General features: G+C 35.1%; 4 protein-coding genes across 6 annotated transcripts; all 4 read right to left on the reverse strand.

Annotated features, from left to right (window-relative positions):
- Positions 1-467: 467 nt before the first annotated feature.
- On the reverse strand, positions 468-2803 carry LOC146580506 (uncharacterized). The gene is made up of 4 exons (XM_085268061.1): positions 2763-2803; positions 2242-2377; positions 2037-2090; positions 468-1859 (listed from the first exon to the last, which is right to left on the reverse strand). Exons 1-4 carry the CDS (start codon positions 2801-2803, stop codon positions 1575-1577), a joined length of 516 nt encoding a protein of 171 aa, XP_085124187.1. The 3' UTR covers positions 468-1574.
- A 723-nt stretch (positions 2804-3526) lies between these two features.
- On the reverse strand, positions 3527-5099 carry LOC146580507 (uncharacterized). Its single transcript, XM_085269615.1, has 6 exons — positions 5024-5099; positions 4610-4740; positions 4432-4473; positions 4267-4344; positions 4095-4148; positions 3527-3898 (listed from the first exon to the last, which is right to left on the reverse strand). Exons 1-6 carry the CDS (start codon positions 5025-5027, stop codon positions 3680-3682), a joined length of 528 nt encoding a protein of 175 aa, XP_085125741.1. The 5' UTR covers positions 5028-5099; the 3' UTR covers positions 3527-3679.
- Positions 5100-7432: 2333 nt separating this feature from the next.
- Positions 7433-8903, reverse strand: LOC146580508 (uncharacterized). 3 transcript variants are annotated; one of them, XM_085269617.1, is made up of 6 exons: positions 8875-8903; positions 8654-8780; positions 8451-8492; positions 8226-8303; positions 7991-8044; positions 7433-7816 (listed from the first exon to the last, which is right to left on the reverse strand). In XM_085269617.1, exons 2-6 carry the CDS (start codon positions 8774-8776, stop codon positions 7622-7624), a joined length of 492 nt encoding a protein of 163 aa, XP_085125743.1. In that variant the 5' UTR covers positions 8777-8780; positions 8875-8903; the 3' UTR covers positions 7433-7621. The 3 variants fall into 3 exon arrangements, with proteins under 3 accessions (XP_085125743.1, XP_085125742.1, XP_085125744.1); XM_085269616.1 differs by lacking the exon at positions 8875-8903 and having other exon boundaries at positions 8654-8869; XM_085269618.1 differs by lacking the exon at positions 8875-8903 and having other exon boundaries at positions 7608-7812; positions 8654-8869.
- A 2034-nt stretch (positions 8904-10937) lies between these two features.
- Positions 10938-11943, reverse strand: LOC146580509 (uncharacterized). The gene is made up of 4 exons (XM_085269619.1): positions 11865-11943; positions 11572-11705; positions 11370-11420; positions 10938-11214 (listed from the first exon to the last, which is right to left on the reverse strand). The coding sequence occupies exons 2-4, from the start codon at positions 11701-11703 to the stop codon at positions 10942-10944; spliced, it is 456 nt and encodes a 151-aa protein (XP_085125745.1). The 5' UTR covers positions 11704-11705; positions 11865-11943; the 3' UTR covers positions 10938-10941.
- Positions 11944-16791: the final 4848 nt, after the last annotated feature.

Here is a 16791-nt window from a genome sequence, read left to right on the forward strand (position 1 = left end):
TTTTAACCACAAAGACAAAAAGGAAACCAGTCATGATACAATGGTAGAACTGTCATTTTTGTTAAACAAGAGAATAGCAGAGTCTCAGTTTTTCCAATAATATCAGTGAACCAAATATGATGTAAGGTGATGTTAGGTTTGTATACTGTGTTCTACTGTTGTACTATTCATGCGTCACTAATTTTGTGCCACTTTTGTTAGTCGCTACAATCAACACAGGAAGTTAGTAATAACATATAATAAATGTAAATAGGTGGTTATCAGAATACAGTTTTTTCTTAGAGCTTCTACAAATACCAGGATCCACAGTTATTTTAACATGCACATCAATCTGATTGTCACTGATCATTTCAAATCATTTGAAATAAAAAAATATTTTACACAAAGCTTTACTGAAGCATCAAATATTATGCTGTGTATTGTTGCTTGTATCTTTCATGCGACGGGAGTATAACATAAACCTCGCTGATACTTTATTTATATAACTGAATACAATATCTAGTAGATTATAAGCTACTTTAAATAAATAATTACAATATCAGTATAATCCAGTTAATACTATGGAATAAAATTGCACAAACACACAAAAGTAAACAGGGACAGAGGTTTCATTTATTTAAATTTGAAAAATCCATTAAGGCTAGCACTCACTTACAATGTTGCTGTGCATTTAAAGCAACGAATTTTTCTTCACCTACTTCCAAGGTGCATGGAGAAGACAAAGATCTGATGACGTGGAAGACTCCAGCCACACTTATAGTATTAGGGAACAACTTTATTAAGTGACCAAACCTTTTTTGTTTAAACATTTTGTGTTTAAATAAAAACAGGAAACAGAAAAAAATCCAAGTGGACCAATCACACCTTCACAAATAAACCAGCTGACCAAATTAACATTTAACAAGGTGGCGTTGGCTAATTGGTTAATTGGTTAAGCAAAAGCCGAAATAGGTTCTGGACCGAACCACTACAGATTGAAAGGGGAGGAAGGAAAAAAATCCCTGCATATATTTAAAGCAATACAAAATATAATGCGCATAAATGATAATGGGTCCAAATGAACATTAGAGACGTTTTTGTGAAACAAGGGAATAGTCCAGGTTTCCAGTATTTTCAATTTTCAGTTTGACATTTATTATATAGCTTTGGAAACATTCTCTATTATTTAGATGGATATCTTAACGATATCTTAACAGTTTTCAAATGAGAAATATAAGCATGGGAATGTAATAAATCATTTAACCATCCATATAAACACATTTCTTTATGACATGTAGCAAAACATTGTAAGTCATTGACTACTGCCAGATTTACTGATGCAGTTCAACACACAATCTATGTGTTCAGTGGTTTTTGTTTATATTAGCTCTCTAAAATGAAAATGTCTACAAGCTGATCAAGTCATCACACTTTGTAGCACACTTGTACACAAAGTCTTCCTCAGTGAAAACATTTCAAAGCCACTTTTCAAAAAATTTCAAACTAAAGCTGCTTAGTATAGAAGAAGTTTTACACAGGCAGTACATACAATAGCAGAAACAGACCAATGTGTTGTGTCTGTAATGATTAATATGTTACAGTTCGCCTTTGTGCTTCTCTAGGTGTGTTATCCGCTCCATCACAACACTTAGTTTCTCTTCATAGCCCTTGATTTCTGCAGATGTAGTTTCAAGGTATTTACCTATGTACTCACTGAATGCCTCGAGGAATGTCTTTAGGTCATCAATTATCTCCAGCAGTGGTGGAAAATTCAACACTGGTGCAAAATTTTTCCTTAGCACTTCAGACAAAGACTTCATTATGTGTGGCATATCATCTAACAATTCTGGTATGTAGGTTCTGTCAATCTTGTTTTCAGCCTGAAGGAAAAAATAAAGCCAGAGGAACAAAAAAAAACAAGAAAGAAAATAATTAAGTCTATTATGTTACAAAAAAGCTTTGCATGATGGAAAATGTTGATTTGCTTTGGTGGTTTATAGTTATAGACCCTCCAGATTGCTCCTCCATTTCCACAACATGGATACTGACTGACTTACCTTCCATCTCAATGCTTCTCGTTGCAGTTTCTGAACATTTTCTTTCAGTTCCTCCTGCAAATAAAGAGGAAACATCAACAAACATGCACGTGAAGCATGTGATTATGCCAGAAAACCCCCAAAACACTGTACATTTGAATGTAATGACTTAGTTGTAGAAGTGCTCAATTTAGCTGTTCGTTTGGAAAGTCAACAATCGCTTTACCAGTTGGTCCTGCTCTATTAGTGAACTTGAAAGGCGGATCAGACACAGAAGAGTTAAAATGATGTATAAGCCTTTGGTTGTTATGACACCACTCAGTCCTTTGCTTCTGGACAAATCTACTGCTGCCATCACAGTTCTAAAACAACACAACGAAGTAAAGTCTTTAAATTTCACTGGACATGATGTATTAAAAATCTGCATACACTATCTTCTCACAGTACAGTGTTGCTCTTCTTACCTGCTACTAAAAGGAGTCATGAATAATAGCATGAATGTTGAATGACAACACAACACAAAATGCTTTATAGACTCCTTGAAAATGCTAGCCTGTGGGCGGGTAGGTGGGCGGGTGTTTAGGTGCACTGTGGTTCTGTCAAAGTATGGATTTTAACAACGCTTCATCTAATAAGGAAGTATAACTTTTGAGGTTAGAAACCTCTTTTGAACCAGAGTCTTGGACAGGCAGCTTTTAACAGGCATGTTTAATGATTCCCGTTTAATGTTAACTGAAGAAAACTCACCTGACCAGGGAGACGCATTCAAACTCAACATAAAAGGCCATGCTGCTAACTAATGCAAATGCAATGAAGAATTAAAAATAATAACAGTTTGCTTTTTAAGTTTGTGCTTTCTGTTCATTATTATTATTATTATTATTATTATTATTATTATTATTGTTGTTGTTGCTGTTGTTGTTGTTGTTGTTGTAATGACAGACTTTCACCTTTGGCACTGACTGTATAAAAATGGATTTATATCATATGTTGAGCCTGAAGGGTTTAAAGTTCACAGTTAGAGGAACTTGGAAATTAGAAAAAGACTGTTGCTGTAAATCTTCATTATATGTGTGTTACAGAGGATGGGACAGTCTCCAAAATCAGCGTGAGGTCCATTAGTATTTATAGACAAATAATCAGAATAAATAATTCTCTACTAGTTTGTCATTCATTTTTGGTCACACTGAAGAAAAAGTAAGTCTTGTTAATACTATGTTTCAAAAGGGAGGAATGAATTATGATATGAAACCCTGGATGATCTTCTTTTGGCTTATAACCTAATGACTTTGTGACAACATATTAGACAATGAATTTCTGGTTTTCCATCAGACCCACCCTTCAAGCCTCATATCAAGACTTGAAAATCAGACTTCAGAAACAAAAGATTTCCCATTATGACAATTATTTCAGAGATTCAAAAAAGGACGCGTAACATGATTTATTTATTTTTTTACATAATATATTTATTAAAATTGTATTATGATGTCAAATCATTGGACAAGAGCGGCAAAACTAAAAGAAGTTCTCTGGGAATAAAGATAACTTTTATTGCATCAAACATTTACTTATTTAAAAAAGTTGCAGATAATTTCATAAGAATATGTTTGGAAAATTATATAAAAACAATATTTTTCCACTGAGACGTAGACAGAACGTAACTGTTACAACTCAGTATCTTGTTTCTCTTGTTCTTGCAGCAAAGCCAGTCTCTCGTCTAAATAAATTCTAGCAATCTTTAAGGCTTTCCTTGCAATGTTAGCCATTTCCATCAGGTCTGAAGAATATGGCAATGTCTTCACTAGTTCCAACTGAGGAAGAAATTGCTTCTTTTTTTCTTCAAATTCCTTTGAGGCAGTCAGCATGCTGTACTTGTATTGTGCCTGATGGGGAAAATACAACTTTTAGCATTTAAATTCATTGTTCAGTGTTACTTTGTGCCACATAGACTCCTGTTTCCTACACATCCATGTATTAGACTTATACTGATGTCATATCGATTTTTTTTTTACTTCCTAATTTTATGAATTCATGTTGTATATTTCTAAACAAATGTAATCTGCAGACTGACTGGACCACCTTCAGTCTCTCTTCTTCTTTTACAGCTTTGCGGAGTGTTTCCTTGAATAGTTCCTACAATTTCCCAGAAAGAAGCAGAGCACAGTGTGTGGCTAATATAATGAAAACACACATGAAAACAAGTAAATTCTTAATTTTCTCAAAATTAACAAAAGCAAAATTATTCATTTACCAGTTTTTCACTGTTAGCCAGTGAATTTGAAAGCTCGAATAATTTTGTGATTGTTGCATTTCTATGCTTGTGTTCTGCCTGAGAAAAAAAATCACAGTTACATGTTAGTTTATTAGTTACAGTTATTAGAGATGCATGACATATAAAACTTGGAGACTGACCAACCTTCATTCTGTTTGTTTCTGCTATTGCTATCTTCATTTGTTCCTGAAATTTGAGACAATGGAAACTGCTCAGCGAAGTATAAAGCCCATTTCATTTAAAGAAAAATGCTGATAACTTGCAGTGTATGTTAACAAGTTAACAAATAAATTGCAAGGATGTTATGCAAGGATGAATTCACCACATAGTCCTTGGTTTTCAGTGAATTTATGACGCGAACGAGACACAGTAGAGAAAAGATGAAAAACAGGCACTTGTGTTCTCTGACACAAGCTTGTCCTCTGGTTGCGGATAAGGCTGCTGCCATTGGCCCTGAAGTTAAAACAGAATATCAAAAATAATGGAAAATGGAGAATTGTAGTTGAATACATATGCTGATATTTTTAAATATTTTGATCAGACAGAGCTAAATGTAGGATGTCGAGACCGGCTTCACCTTTCATGAACATGAAATCAAGTAAACATGAGGTACAGTAAGTGGTACGTGCTGTGCTGAACATAAACACACAACCAGAATGCAATCTTTTACTCACTCAATCAGACACACACACACACACACATACACTGACATGCTGTACAATGCTATCGGTCTTACCCATTTGTGACTTGAAGAAGAAGTAATCTACCGTAGGGGTAAGGAATGACAACACGGTGAGATGACTCGCTGCAAATGCTTTATGTTCTCTTTTGTCACTTCACTTATCATCATCTCACATGTGTGAGCTACCCTTTCAGTTTCATTTTCAGTGCTTTACACTTTTTGGGAATAGACAGCTGCCAGTTATTATACTATAAAAACCCTCCAAAAGCTTTCCACTCTAAGCTCTTCTTTCATTGTATAAAAAATGACTAGGAACCATTTTATAAGCTTTTAGGGTAGGGTAGGTAATTAGCAATGTTTACTAACTTTTAGTAAAATTTGTTATATCCACCCATGAGAAATAGCTTTTGCACAAACCTATTTTGAAATGAATTCTCTGTAGTAATAATGTATTGTAAACTGATAAAAATATACTAATAATAACGTATTAGTATTTGTTAAATATGAGTAAATATTATTTTCCATTTAATAGTAAAGATATATTTGATCAGTAAGGATGTTTCCCAGTCATTCAGTCAGGAAAATAATGTGCATGGATTTATTTTAAAGCAGTTACACAAGAGAATGCACATCTAGAGCTCAGATTCAGTAACAATTGCTGGTCATTTCCAAACTGTTGCAGTTGAAGGAAGAGGTTTCTGGAACAAAACAGAGCTTGTTATAATTTCTTTAGAGTAAACAGAAACTATAACAAGCTATAACAGCATACTGTTTAACATTTAGAGATTGTTTCTGATTGAAATTTACACCTTTATGGAGAAACATAGTCCTTGTTGTCCAGTCCAAGCTTGGCTGCAAAAGGCAACCCTGACTTTTGGATTATGTCAGTGGTGTTACCATGTGTTTGGTATCATGTTTCTGAAAGCAGTTAGGAGGAACTGTGTGGCAATGTCAAAGTTGGTGCCACTTTGATATTGCTTTCAGATCTCTTTTGGTTACAGCTCTCAGGGTCTGGAGTTTCTACATGTTCCTAAAAACAATAGATGCCTCTTTTGTTTTTAGGGATTTTTGTCTCTGCAATCTGCAAGACTGGAAACACAGTATTCACATTGTTGATTGAGTACATTTATTAGTGCATCATTCAGTGATCTACATAATGTGGTAGGCTTTATCATGCACATCTGACCTAAATGTTATTGAACATAACTGGAAATTAAGGAAATAACACATGCAATGGATTTTCTTTCTTTCTTTCTTTCTTTCTTTCTTTCTTTCTTTCTTTCTTTCTTTCTTTCTTTCTTTCTTTCTTTCTTTCTTTCTTTCTTTCTTTCTTTCTTTCTTTCTTTTAATAAAACATGCCTCTTACACAGTTACGTCCAAGTTTTTGGACAATGATATATTTTTTTGTAATTTTGCCTCTGTACACCACAACGGTGGATCTTTAAAAAAAAAAATACACGTGACAGACTTGTATGCTTGATTTAACCTTTTAGAGTCCAGGGATTCACCAATTCACATGACTGATTTAAGATGGCCTAGCAGTGACATGGAGTATTCGTAGAAGTGTTAAAATGAATTCTGAAGTGTAGAAGTTCAGCCAAATACTGCATAACTGAGCAGAGAGTGCTTAACAGTGCAAATGGACAATGACCCAATGACCCATTATTTCTTTACAATCAGCACCAGGGGGCAGTATTCGACTGTGTTAAATGTGTTACTTTTCAGAAGAAGCTGTTTGCGCTTCTTAGTACAGCAATTCAGTCACATATGCAGGCATGTATGTGCGTGTATATATAGACCAGAAGTCCTTTATTTAGTTTAGCTGATGACAAATAAACACATCATGAATAGTATCACTCATCATGACTGACAGTTCATTGTTTTTAGTGTACAATGTGATTAAACTGTAGAATAAACTTCGCAATCCTGATTGATCATTAGACTGCGATTTGAAAGCTTTTGATCTCTAATCTGGAATCCAACCGGCTTCAGAGCGTCCCAGGTTCACAGCAAAAGTTAAAATACACCCTGTAAGAAATGAACAACCTTGATAGCAGCAAACACCCAGCGTTAACCCTGAAGTTTCATTTTGCTCTTAGTTTTTGAGTAATGTTTTAGTTACACTCTAGTAACTTGAATTTTTTAGTTTTTGTGTTTATCTTAGTTATTTAGATTCAACTTTTTGTTGAGTGTTTATGTTTTGTATTTGGTTTCCTCAGTTTTCCTTTTTTTTATCCTGTTCAGTGTAATTTTTTTTTGTCTTTCTGTTTAGTAGTTTTTTGTTTTAGTTGTCTATTGTGTCCTGCTTTGAGTTTTGGCTCCTCCTCATGATTTTCTTGATTGTATACACCTGTGTTTCACTCTCCCACTCGTATGTAGTTCTCCTCAGCGCACGTGTGTGTGTGTGTGTGTGTGTGTGTGTGTGTGTGTGTCCTTGGTTCCCTTAATTCACTCCCTTGTTGTATATCTGGACTTTAAAGCAAACAAAAACATTGGAGAACATTTAACTTTTTAACATTTCAGTGTAATGTTTATTTCACAGATACATATATATCTACAACACAGATCAACAGAGATATGGATGGAAATATAAATTGTTGCAGTTCAATTAGATTTTTCCTCCTATTATTTTATGGAGTTTTTTCTGGCTTCTTACTGTTCTTGCAGCAAAGCCATCTTCTTGTCTAAATAGGTTCTGCTATTCTTCAGTGAACGCATCACAATGTTTAGCATTTCCCGTAGTGGTGGAGAATCATACGTCTTCACTAATTCCAGCTGAGGAAGAACTTGCCTCCATATTTCATCAAATTGTTTTGAAGCAGTTCGAATTTTGTGCTCGTATTCTGCCTGATGGAGAAAAATACAACTGTTATTGTTACATTGTGTTGTGTACACTCCTATTACCTACACATCCTTCAGTTGCAGTTCTGTCAGTATGCTGTGTGTAACATCACTAAAGGCTTTGCAAATGACAAACTGTCTTAGTCAACATGTGAATAACCTGGAGACTGACTGACCCACCTTCAGTCTCTCTTCTTGTTTTAGAGCTTTGCGAAGTGTTTCCTTGAACATTTCCTGAAATTTCCCAGCAGGGAACAAACCATAAGGATTATGAGCTCAGTGAAAACAACTGCAAATGTAGGAAGGTCTAGTAGTCAATGAGGTTGTCGTGATATAAAAATACTGGAGTTTATGATAGAAATACATTTGTAATTGTTTCACATCAAAATAAAAGGTTAAGAAAATATGAAATTACCATCTGGTCCTTGTTAGTTAGTGAACTTGCAAGATCAAATAGTTTTGTGATGGTTGCATTTCTGTACTTCTCTTCTGCCTATAAAAACATATATTAAATGTCACTAAGGCAGTGTGATGCAAAATGCAATTGTTAATTTATATTTTTAAACATAACCTTTCTTCCTACACATATGGAAGACTTTCAAAGCCAACTTGTGAGCAACTCGGAGACTGATTGACCCACCTTCTGTCTTTCAGCCTCTTCTAATGCAGTTTTCATTTTTTCCTGAAATTTGAGAAAATAACAGCAGCTGAAGGATCTATATAACCTTTTGCAGATAAAGAAAAATTAATGAGCCCATCATTACGTGGGGTAAATCTGTAAAAATAAGTCTATAATTCGATTTATATTAAAAAAAAAAAGGAAAGTATTCAAGAATTATTCACCAGTTGATCCTCGGTCTTCAGCGAACTTGTGACATAAGCAAGACACAGCAGAGAGAAGATGAGAAACAAGCCTTTGGTAGTTCTGGCTGGTTCTCTGGTTCTTGATAAGTCTGCTGCTGCCATCGCTCTGAAAATGACAAGAGCTTGAGACAAAAAGGAAACAGAAAACTGTGGGTACATAAGGTTAATTCAGTCTTACTGAACAATGTTAATGAAATTACCTGTTAGATCAACTGAGCAAGAGCTGCTGTGCGGGTGAAGAATGAAAACATAATGAGAGGACATGCTGTAAATGCTTTTATATACTCTTGATATCACCTCAATCATATTACAGGGTGTGTGTGAACTGCCCTTTCACCTTTGTTTTCAAAGGAGTAGTATTTGTCTGAACACTTTACTGGAATATGTGGTTGTCAGTTAACATAAAACACTATAAAAACACTCCTTTAACTTCCTGCTTCATGCACTTTCTGCCCTCCTTTTACATTTACTATCTATATGGTGTACACAGCACGCTGGAGCTTTCCATTCAGCAGGGTCCACTTGTCCAAAAGAATGAACAGTCTTAAAATTTTGAATGAATCATAAATGATAATGTGTCTTGTATCAAAGCTGAAAGCGCGTTGATGATTATATTCTGAGTACAATAGGGCAGACTATATTTGTCAATGATTGGCAGACAGTAGTTGTAGTTGAATTCGAAAATCATTTGCACTGTTTTTCACTACTGAAAATGATGCAATGAATAGAAGATACAAAGACAAGATGGAAGAGTAAGACCACAGTGTGGAAGCACAAGTAATTAAGAGATTAAGATTTAGATAAAGTGACGTTCAGCAGACTTTGACAATGCAGTAAAAATAAAATAAATAAAGGGGATTTTGTGTCTCCAGTTGGAAATAAACAAGCAACCTTTCATATGTAAAACAAATGTGTAAACCACTACACTATGGAACCACATACTATATATATTGAGTATTTTCAGATAGAGAAGGAAAATCAGTTAAATCAAGCATGGACCCATGCTAAATGTTTTGTAATCATCAGTTTATGTTAATCATTCATCTTTCAGGCTGCAGTGCAAAAATTCTAGGTGGATGAAGTATAGTAACTACAAGTAAGTTTTCTATGCTTGAGTTTGGTATGACTTAAAGTACCACTGTAATATAGGAGTATTGCAAAATGGCAGCTTTCCAGAAAAAACTATAGTGATATTACTGTCATAAAATATATCAAGCTGTCCAGTAATACTGGACAGGGCAGCACGGTGGTTAGCACTGTTGCCGCACAGCAAGAAGGTCCTGAGTTCAATTCCACCATCAGGCCGGGGTCTTTCTGTGTGGAGTTTGCATGTTCTCCCCGTGTTTACGTGGGTTCCCTCCGGATACTCCGGCTTCCTCCCACCGTCCAAAGAAATGCAACTTGTGGGGATAGGTTAATTGGATAATCCAAACTGCCACTAGGTGTGAATGTGAGTGTGTGTTGGCCCTGCAACAGACTGGCGACCTGTCCAGGGTGCACCCCGCCTCTCGCCCTATGACAGCTGGGATAGGCTCCAGCGCCCCCCATGACCCTGAAAAGGATAAGCGGAAGTGGATGGATGGATGTCCAGTAATAACCCTGAGGGGTTAAAAGCAGCTTAAAAGAGGCTGATGCGTGCATAAATCTCTACAATTCAGATAAAACATGTGAAAGCTAGTGTTGCTAATTTAACTGGGTTTTATTACCATTGGGTAGTAACTTGAGAGATGATTAAAGTAATTTTACAGGGTTTCATTGACAAGTTAAGTAGAATTAACGTTAAAGTACCACAATGAATCACCAACAGAGCAATTAGTTTAAAACAAGACAGTGCCATTAATGAATAACTATAATATCAACGACTAGATGTAAAAATCAAGCTGTATCAGCTCAATGAGCTCTGGTATCAGTTTTGCAGAGAATACACCCGTCATGTGTTGAGGCTGCATACATAGTTATTTCATGTAATGGACATATTAATTTAAGTTTGATCTACTTTTGTGAAATACATAAATTTCATACTTGTGAAATTTAAGTGTATAAATAAGTAAAGGTTTTATTACTTAACAGAAAACAAACAGTCAGGAACAGTAAAAGCAAAATAAAGTTAAAAAATGTTTAAAATAGAAGTTCTGACCACCTTATTAACCAGAAATATAATAATAACAACAATAATAATAATAATAATAATTACTCAGGATTCTAAACCAATGTGTAAACACAATATTTTATATTATATTTAATTCAAAGAAGTTACACGGAAACTGTTACAGTTCATCATTTTGCTCCTCTAGGAATCGTAGGACGTTCTTCAGATTTTCCAGTTCCTTTTCATTTTCAATTACTGCCGCAGCGAAGCTGTCGTCTTGCTTTTTTAACCAAACCTTGGTTTTGTCAATGAAGCGACTCAAACTGTTTGCCAACTCCACCAGTGGTGGAAAATCCTCTGACCATGACGATGTCTTCATTAGTTCCATAAAAGAATGAAGCTGCTTCATTTTTTCATCCAGTTCTTGTGAGGATGTTGCTTTTCTGTATGCCTGATGAAAAAACATTTCGGACACAGATCAGATTTACTGGTATATGTATTGTGTGCTCTCTCACTGTACGTCAACATCAACAAAGATATGACTAATATGCATTTCTTGTTTCAAATTCCACTGACATGTGATCAACATGAAACTCACTGACTTACCTTCATTTTGGCTGCATTTTCTTCTGCTTTCCGAAGTTTTTCTTTGAATTCCTGAAATTTCCAGAAAGCGGTTGTAAGTGTTTCAGTTGCTTCAGCCCTACATAAAAAAATGCCTACCTCAATGAGCTCATGGTGACTTGCAGTGACACATAAAGGTGTAACTGCTGTAGTGTAAAAGCAGCTTTAGCAAGAATTCATTTACCAAAAGTTCCTTGTTGCTCAGTGAGTTTGCAACATAAGCCAGGGACAGCAGAGAGAAGATGAATAAAATCAATCTGTTGGTGTTTCTGACGCCAGTCACTCCTCTGTTTCTGGACAAAGTTGATGGTGCCATTGCTGGAAAAAGAGATGTATCAACTTGAGAAAAAAATGACAGAGGATTATTGATGAAGGAAGAATCAAATGGATTTTTCCTGTTGTTAAATTATTGATATAATATATAAAATCTACTAAATATTAACCATCTTACTGTAGCGTGTTACTGATCTTGCCTACCTGATTAATGGAGGAAGAACTGCTGTACTGCACAAGAGAGGGCTGAAAACATAATGAGGTGACATGCTGTAAATGCGTTATATACTCGTGTTATATCTCAGGTGCGTGAGCTGCCCTTTTACTTTCATTTTCACTGAAGTAATGTTTGATCCACTTAACGGGAATAGAGGCAGATTAGTTATTAACATGACATTTAAAAAAGTTGCTATGGAGACGCCCCAACAGCAATCCACTTTTAATGATAGATGATAGTAGTGGATAACAGAAAAAGCTTGAGAAAGTAGTTAAGGGCTCCAACTCAGTCTTACAGCAGAAAAAAATTAGAGCATTCTTTTGCTTCAATGTCTTCTGTATGACTTTATCAGTCTTTCACATCACTATCGAGTAATTTTGGCCCCACGTTCTTCACAGTGGTGCGTCATTGAGGCTTGGGGGTGTTAGTTTATGCACAGCGGATTGATCTGTGGACTTTGACTGGTTTTCTTTATCCACCATTCTGATGTAGATTTGCTGTTGTGCTTAGGATAACTGTATTGTTGCATGAGCCAACTTCAGCCGAGCTGTAGCTGTCAGACATATGTTCTCACATTTGACTCTGGTATGACTTGGTATAAGCAGTTCACGGTCGACTCAATGACTGCAAAGTCAAAAACAAAATGTATCACCTCTCTGCTACTGTGCTACACAGTCGGCACGAGGCTTTTGTTCTCATATGCTGTGTTTGGATTTCAACAAACATGACAATGTACATTCTGGCCGAACATCAGTAAGAGATTCTTACAGTTTCTCAAATAATTCTCAAATAAAAAAGTTCCTTTTTCAAGTGTATCCTTTGGATCACAAAGAAAAGAGGCATGGAGGCCTTCTTGCACAGTGGTTAATGAAGTGTAAACTAACTTCAGGAGAAGCTGCACAGTCATACACTACTCCTCCTCAACAATGCCACAGTGGAGGGGTTCAGCAGCACCAAGTTCCTGGGGTTGCAGATAATGGATGCTCTTGTCCTGGTCACTACACATTGGAGCTCTTGCAAATAGAATTCTGCAGTGAATGCATATTTTGAGCTGCACAAGGAAGGCTTTTGTGTTTTTATGTTCTGTAATGTGATTGGGGAATAGCAACGTACTAAACTCGCCTTTTCCTTTATTCGCAGCACTGAACATAAAACTGGGTAAATTGACAGTCACTTTAATAAATGATTGCACCACAAATGTCTATAAGATAGTGTTTAATAGAAATATGCACATACACAAAAGTACAAAAGCACATAGCAAGTACAATAGCAAAACTTACAAATGAATGGTGTTTGTTTAGTGAGCTAGTTTCACCAAGTACATAGAGTATTAAATGACTTGTTCAGCAGATAAAACTTTTTCCGTAAATGTTTATAATCAAGTTAAGAGAAGATGAAAATCCAGTAATTAGTGAACAAATGATTATAGAATGGTCTTTAGATGAGTGGATAATTTAGTGGGTTACTATGAGTGTACATTGTATTACTGGGCTCTGTGATGCAAGGGACTCGCTGTTGCCATAGTGAAGAAGTGTGTGTCTATGTGTGTAGTTTTTATGATACGACTAAAGAACAACACGTAATTCTAATACAATATATTGTGTATACTAAAGTTTATTCTTGTGTTACTCATGCATTTCCACCTAACATCACTAATTCATGAACAACAAAAAATTTACTGGTTATCTGGAAAGTAGTCAAGGTGTCTCTTTGTTTAAAAAGCAGCTGAACATTAAACAAGCTTAATTTTTCGGCCTTTTTGTATTGATGCACATTTCCAGAGTTTATGACCACGCTCCTGAGAGTAATCAATATTAGAGACATTTTTATTTTTTTAAAAACAGAGCAGTCCAGGGTGCTAATAATTTTAGTGTCAGTTTGTCATTTTTATTCAGTGTGGTGATCTTTCTCTATTAATCAATAAAATATCTTACCAGTGAAATAAAAAATATATGTAGGAGTATAGAATGAGCAATTCAAGCATGGGATGTGATAAAAAAAAAAATCCTATTTATGATAAAGGTCTTTGTAATGTAATGCAATACAAATTCAAATTCACAAACAGATTTGCTCACTGAATCAAAAACATCCAAGACTACTTTAAAAGAACTTCAAAGTCAGGCTGAGACAGGTTTTAGAGATACAGTGAGTACAATATGAGAGAAAGTCAATGACTGATAACTTACAGTTCATTTTGCACTTCTAGGTGTGCTATCTGCTCCATCACACCACTTAGTTTCTTTTCATAGTCGCTGATTTCAGCAGCTGAATTGTCAATGATTTTATCTATGTAGTCCTTGCCTGCTTCCATGAATGTCTTTAGGTCATCCATTAAATCCAGCAGTGGTGGGAAATCTTTCACTGGTTCCTTCACTATTTCAGACAAAGTGTCCATCATGCGTATAACATCATTGAAGATTTCGGGAATGTAGATTCTATCTAATTTATGACTAGCCTGAAAGAGAAAAAGTAAAACAAAAAAAAGTATATATATATATATATATATATATATATATATATATATATATATATATATATATATATTACAGGTATTTTTTTAGAATATATAAATAATAAAATACTTGATTGGCAATTTTGTTTTGCTTTGCTTATTTAATAGGAATGTTTATATTAGCATTAAGAGACTCTCCAAATTACTCATCCATAGCATGAACGCTGATAGACTCACCTTCCTTCTCACTGCTTCGTGTTGTAGTTTCTGGAGGTTTTCTTTTAATTCTTCCTGCAAATCCAGACAGAACGCCAACAAACATCAAAATAAAGCGTTTGATTATGACCTCACAAAAAGAAAATATACATATTTAGAAAACGTGATCATAAATCTGAGTGTGATGGCTTAGTTATGATTAATTTATTAAAATGACTTAATTAAAACAAAAAAGTTATTCTACCAGTTGTTCCTCATCAATCAGTGAACTTGACAGGCAAACCAGACACAGCAGACTGAAAATGACAAATAAGCCTTTGGTAGTTGCAACACCATTCCCTGCGTTGCTTCCGGCCAAACCTGCTGCTGCCATCACTACTCTAACAGGAAACCAGTATAAAAAGAGATATAAGGAAGATTTGCAAACTGAACTGAATGATACGATGGAACGAATCCTTTATTTCGTTCTAGTGTCACCTCCTCCCTGGCACGACTCACCTGTAGGCGGATATCTAGGTCTGTGGGTGTGTCTAGCTATTTTAATTCCCAGAAGCCTGCTGTTATATTTTACAGGAAATTACCACCTTAATTTACCGTGAGCCATAAACACACAATAAACACATAAACCACAATATACGAAAACAAATAAGAAACTGTCAGAAACCACATTTTATTTAATTTTTAATTTCGATATATTTTACCATTTTATGCAGAACAAACACCAATCCAGCGTATGTCCTACAGAATATATTGTTTTATAAGAATTGTAATTGCACAGGGTTTTAATGTACCAGCTGTCTGACAAATATAATCTTCAAAAGAATCTTCCTGCAAACTTTGTTCAGGGGTTATTTGAAAATAAGGACAGGCATAAGCTAATGGACAATAAATCAGGAAAAATATTTTTTAAAAGTTGAGGAATTACAAATGTGTAGTTGACTTTGTAAATTAAAAATAATTTTTTTACATAAAGTGATAAACTTTCTTTGTAAATGGTGAAAGTGGGAAATTATTGTTATTATTAAACTTCATTATTAAAGGCTTTTTCATTTTAAAAAGTGGAATGCAAAATTATGTCAGGTTTTTGACCTATTTCAGTACAGTACAGTGTACTGTAGTTCTTTCCATTTAATTAAATTCTTTAATTACAGCCCTTACTCTGATTACTGTTAAGCTGTGGTTTTTACTTTTGTTTCTTTTCCGGTATTTTGACGCTTTAGCTCTTGTGATGTTTAGGTCTTTTTTGTTTGTTTTGTTGAGTGTTTATGGATTTTATTATCTGTGTTAAGATTCAATTGTTTTCCCTTTGTATGCCTTTCAGTTTCTTTGGTTGGTTGTTTTGTTTTGTTTTGTTCTTTTCAGTAGTTATAATATAGGATATTTCCTGTTTTCCTTTAGCTGGCTGCCTATTGTGTCTTAGGGAGTTTTGCCTTCCCCTTGTGATTGTCTTGATTGTATAAACACAAAAATCCCCTATTCAAAATTGTCTTGTGACTACCTAATTTGCATGTGAATTGTTCACCTTAATAGCAGCTTAGTGACATCATTAGAATCATTAGAATCCCTTTTGTCATAACTCATAAGTAGGCAAGAGAAACTTTAAGGTTAACCATTTTAAGCTTTCATGTTTACAGCTATCAATCAACATCGACTAAGAAAAATTTGAAAAATTTTATTGAGCTACTAAAATGTCTCTGAAAAAAACAGCCAAGAAAAAAGGCTCACCCCATCGAGTTTGATTAATGTAGTGAGGAAAAACTACACCTGGAGAAAACTCATGCAGAGGAGAAGTACACTGCAGTGCAAGCTCCACGACATGGAGAACAAAAATAAATGCAAAGGAAAATAATGTTTGATGAAGTGCTGGGAAGGAATACAGAGAAGCTAAAAGAGAAAAATGAGCAGGAGGTAATACAGTGACGCAGTACAAACGTCAATATATGGAAGCTCAGCTGGAAGGTGTACACCAAGAAATGCAGATCATGATCCAAGACATGGAGAGGAAAAATCAAGGCTTGCACACAATGTTCAATAAAATGCTCCAAAGAAATACACAAATGCTTAAAAGAAAAAGAACAGCAGGAGGCAACTCACCAACTGCTACAGTGCAAACTTTATAAAATGGAAGTTATAGGCCAAGAAATACAATGCAGGGCAAAGTCCCAGAGAAAAATAGTGAAGGCATACGGGTCATGTTCGATGAAGCAATGCAGAAGTACTGAAAGAGAACAGCAAGAGGCAACACA

Source organism: Mchenga conophoros, linkage group LG3, assembly GCF_057382185.1.
Source record: "Mchenga conophoros isolate Kocher_MC1m ecotype Shallow Benthic linkage group LG3, M_conophoros_male_GT1.1, whole genome shotgun sequence".
Lineage (NCBI taxonomy): Eukaryota > Metazoa > Chordata > Actinopteri > Cichliformes > Cichlidae > Mchenga > Mchenga conophoros.

Bases quoted from the DNA above. Each gene is read 5' to 3' on its own strand.
- LOC146580506 (XM_085268061.1), bottom strand. From the start codon at position 2,803: ATGGCCTTTTATGTTGAGTTTGAATGCGTCTCCCTGGTCAG. The intron at 2,378-2,762 runs GTGAGTTTTCTT...GTGTTGTTTTAG, and splicing joins GAATGCGTCTCCCTGGTCAG to AACTGTGATGGCAGCAGTAG. The intron at 1,860-2,036 runs GTAAGTCAGTCA...TTTTTCCTTCAG, and splicing joins GAGAAGCATTGAGATGGAAG to GCTGAAAACAAGATTGACAG.
- LOC146580507 (XM_085269615.1), bottom strand. The intron at 4,474-4,609 runs GTGAATTCATCC...CTCAAATTTCAG, and splicing joins TGAAAACCAAGGACTATGTG to GAACAAATGAAGATAGCAAT. The intron at 3,899-4,094 runs GTGGTCCAGTCA...TTTCCCCATCAG, and splicing joins AAGAAGAAGAGAGACTGAAG to GCACAATACAAGTACAGCAT.
- LOC146580508 (XM_085269616.1), bottom strand. From the start codon at position 8,833: ATGTACCCACAGTTTTCTGTTTCCTTTTTGTCTCAAGCTCTTGTCATT. The intron at 8,304-8,450 runs GTGGGTCAATCA...ATGTTTTTATAG, and splicing joins AAGAGGCTGAAAGACAGAAG to GCAGAAGAGAAGTACAGAAA. The intron at 8,045-8,225 runs GTAATTTCATAT...GGGAAATTTCAG, and splicing joins TAACTAACAAGGACCAGATG to GAAATGTTCAAGGAAACACT.
- LOC146580509 (XM_085269619.1), bottom strand. From the start codon at position 11,703: ATGGCACCATCAACTTTGTCCAGAAACAGAGGAGTGACTGGCGTCAGA. The intron at 11,421-11,571 runs GTAAATGAATTC...TGGAAATTTCAG, and splicing joins TGAGCAACAAGGAACTTTTG to GAATTCAAAGAAAAACTTCG. The intron at 11,215-11,369 runs GTAAGTCAGTGA...TTTTTTCATCAG, and splicing joins AAAATGCAGCCAAAATGAAG to GCATACAGAAAAGCAACATC.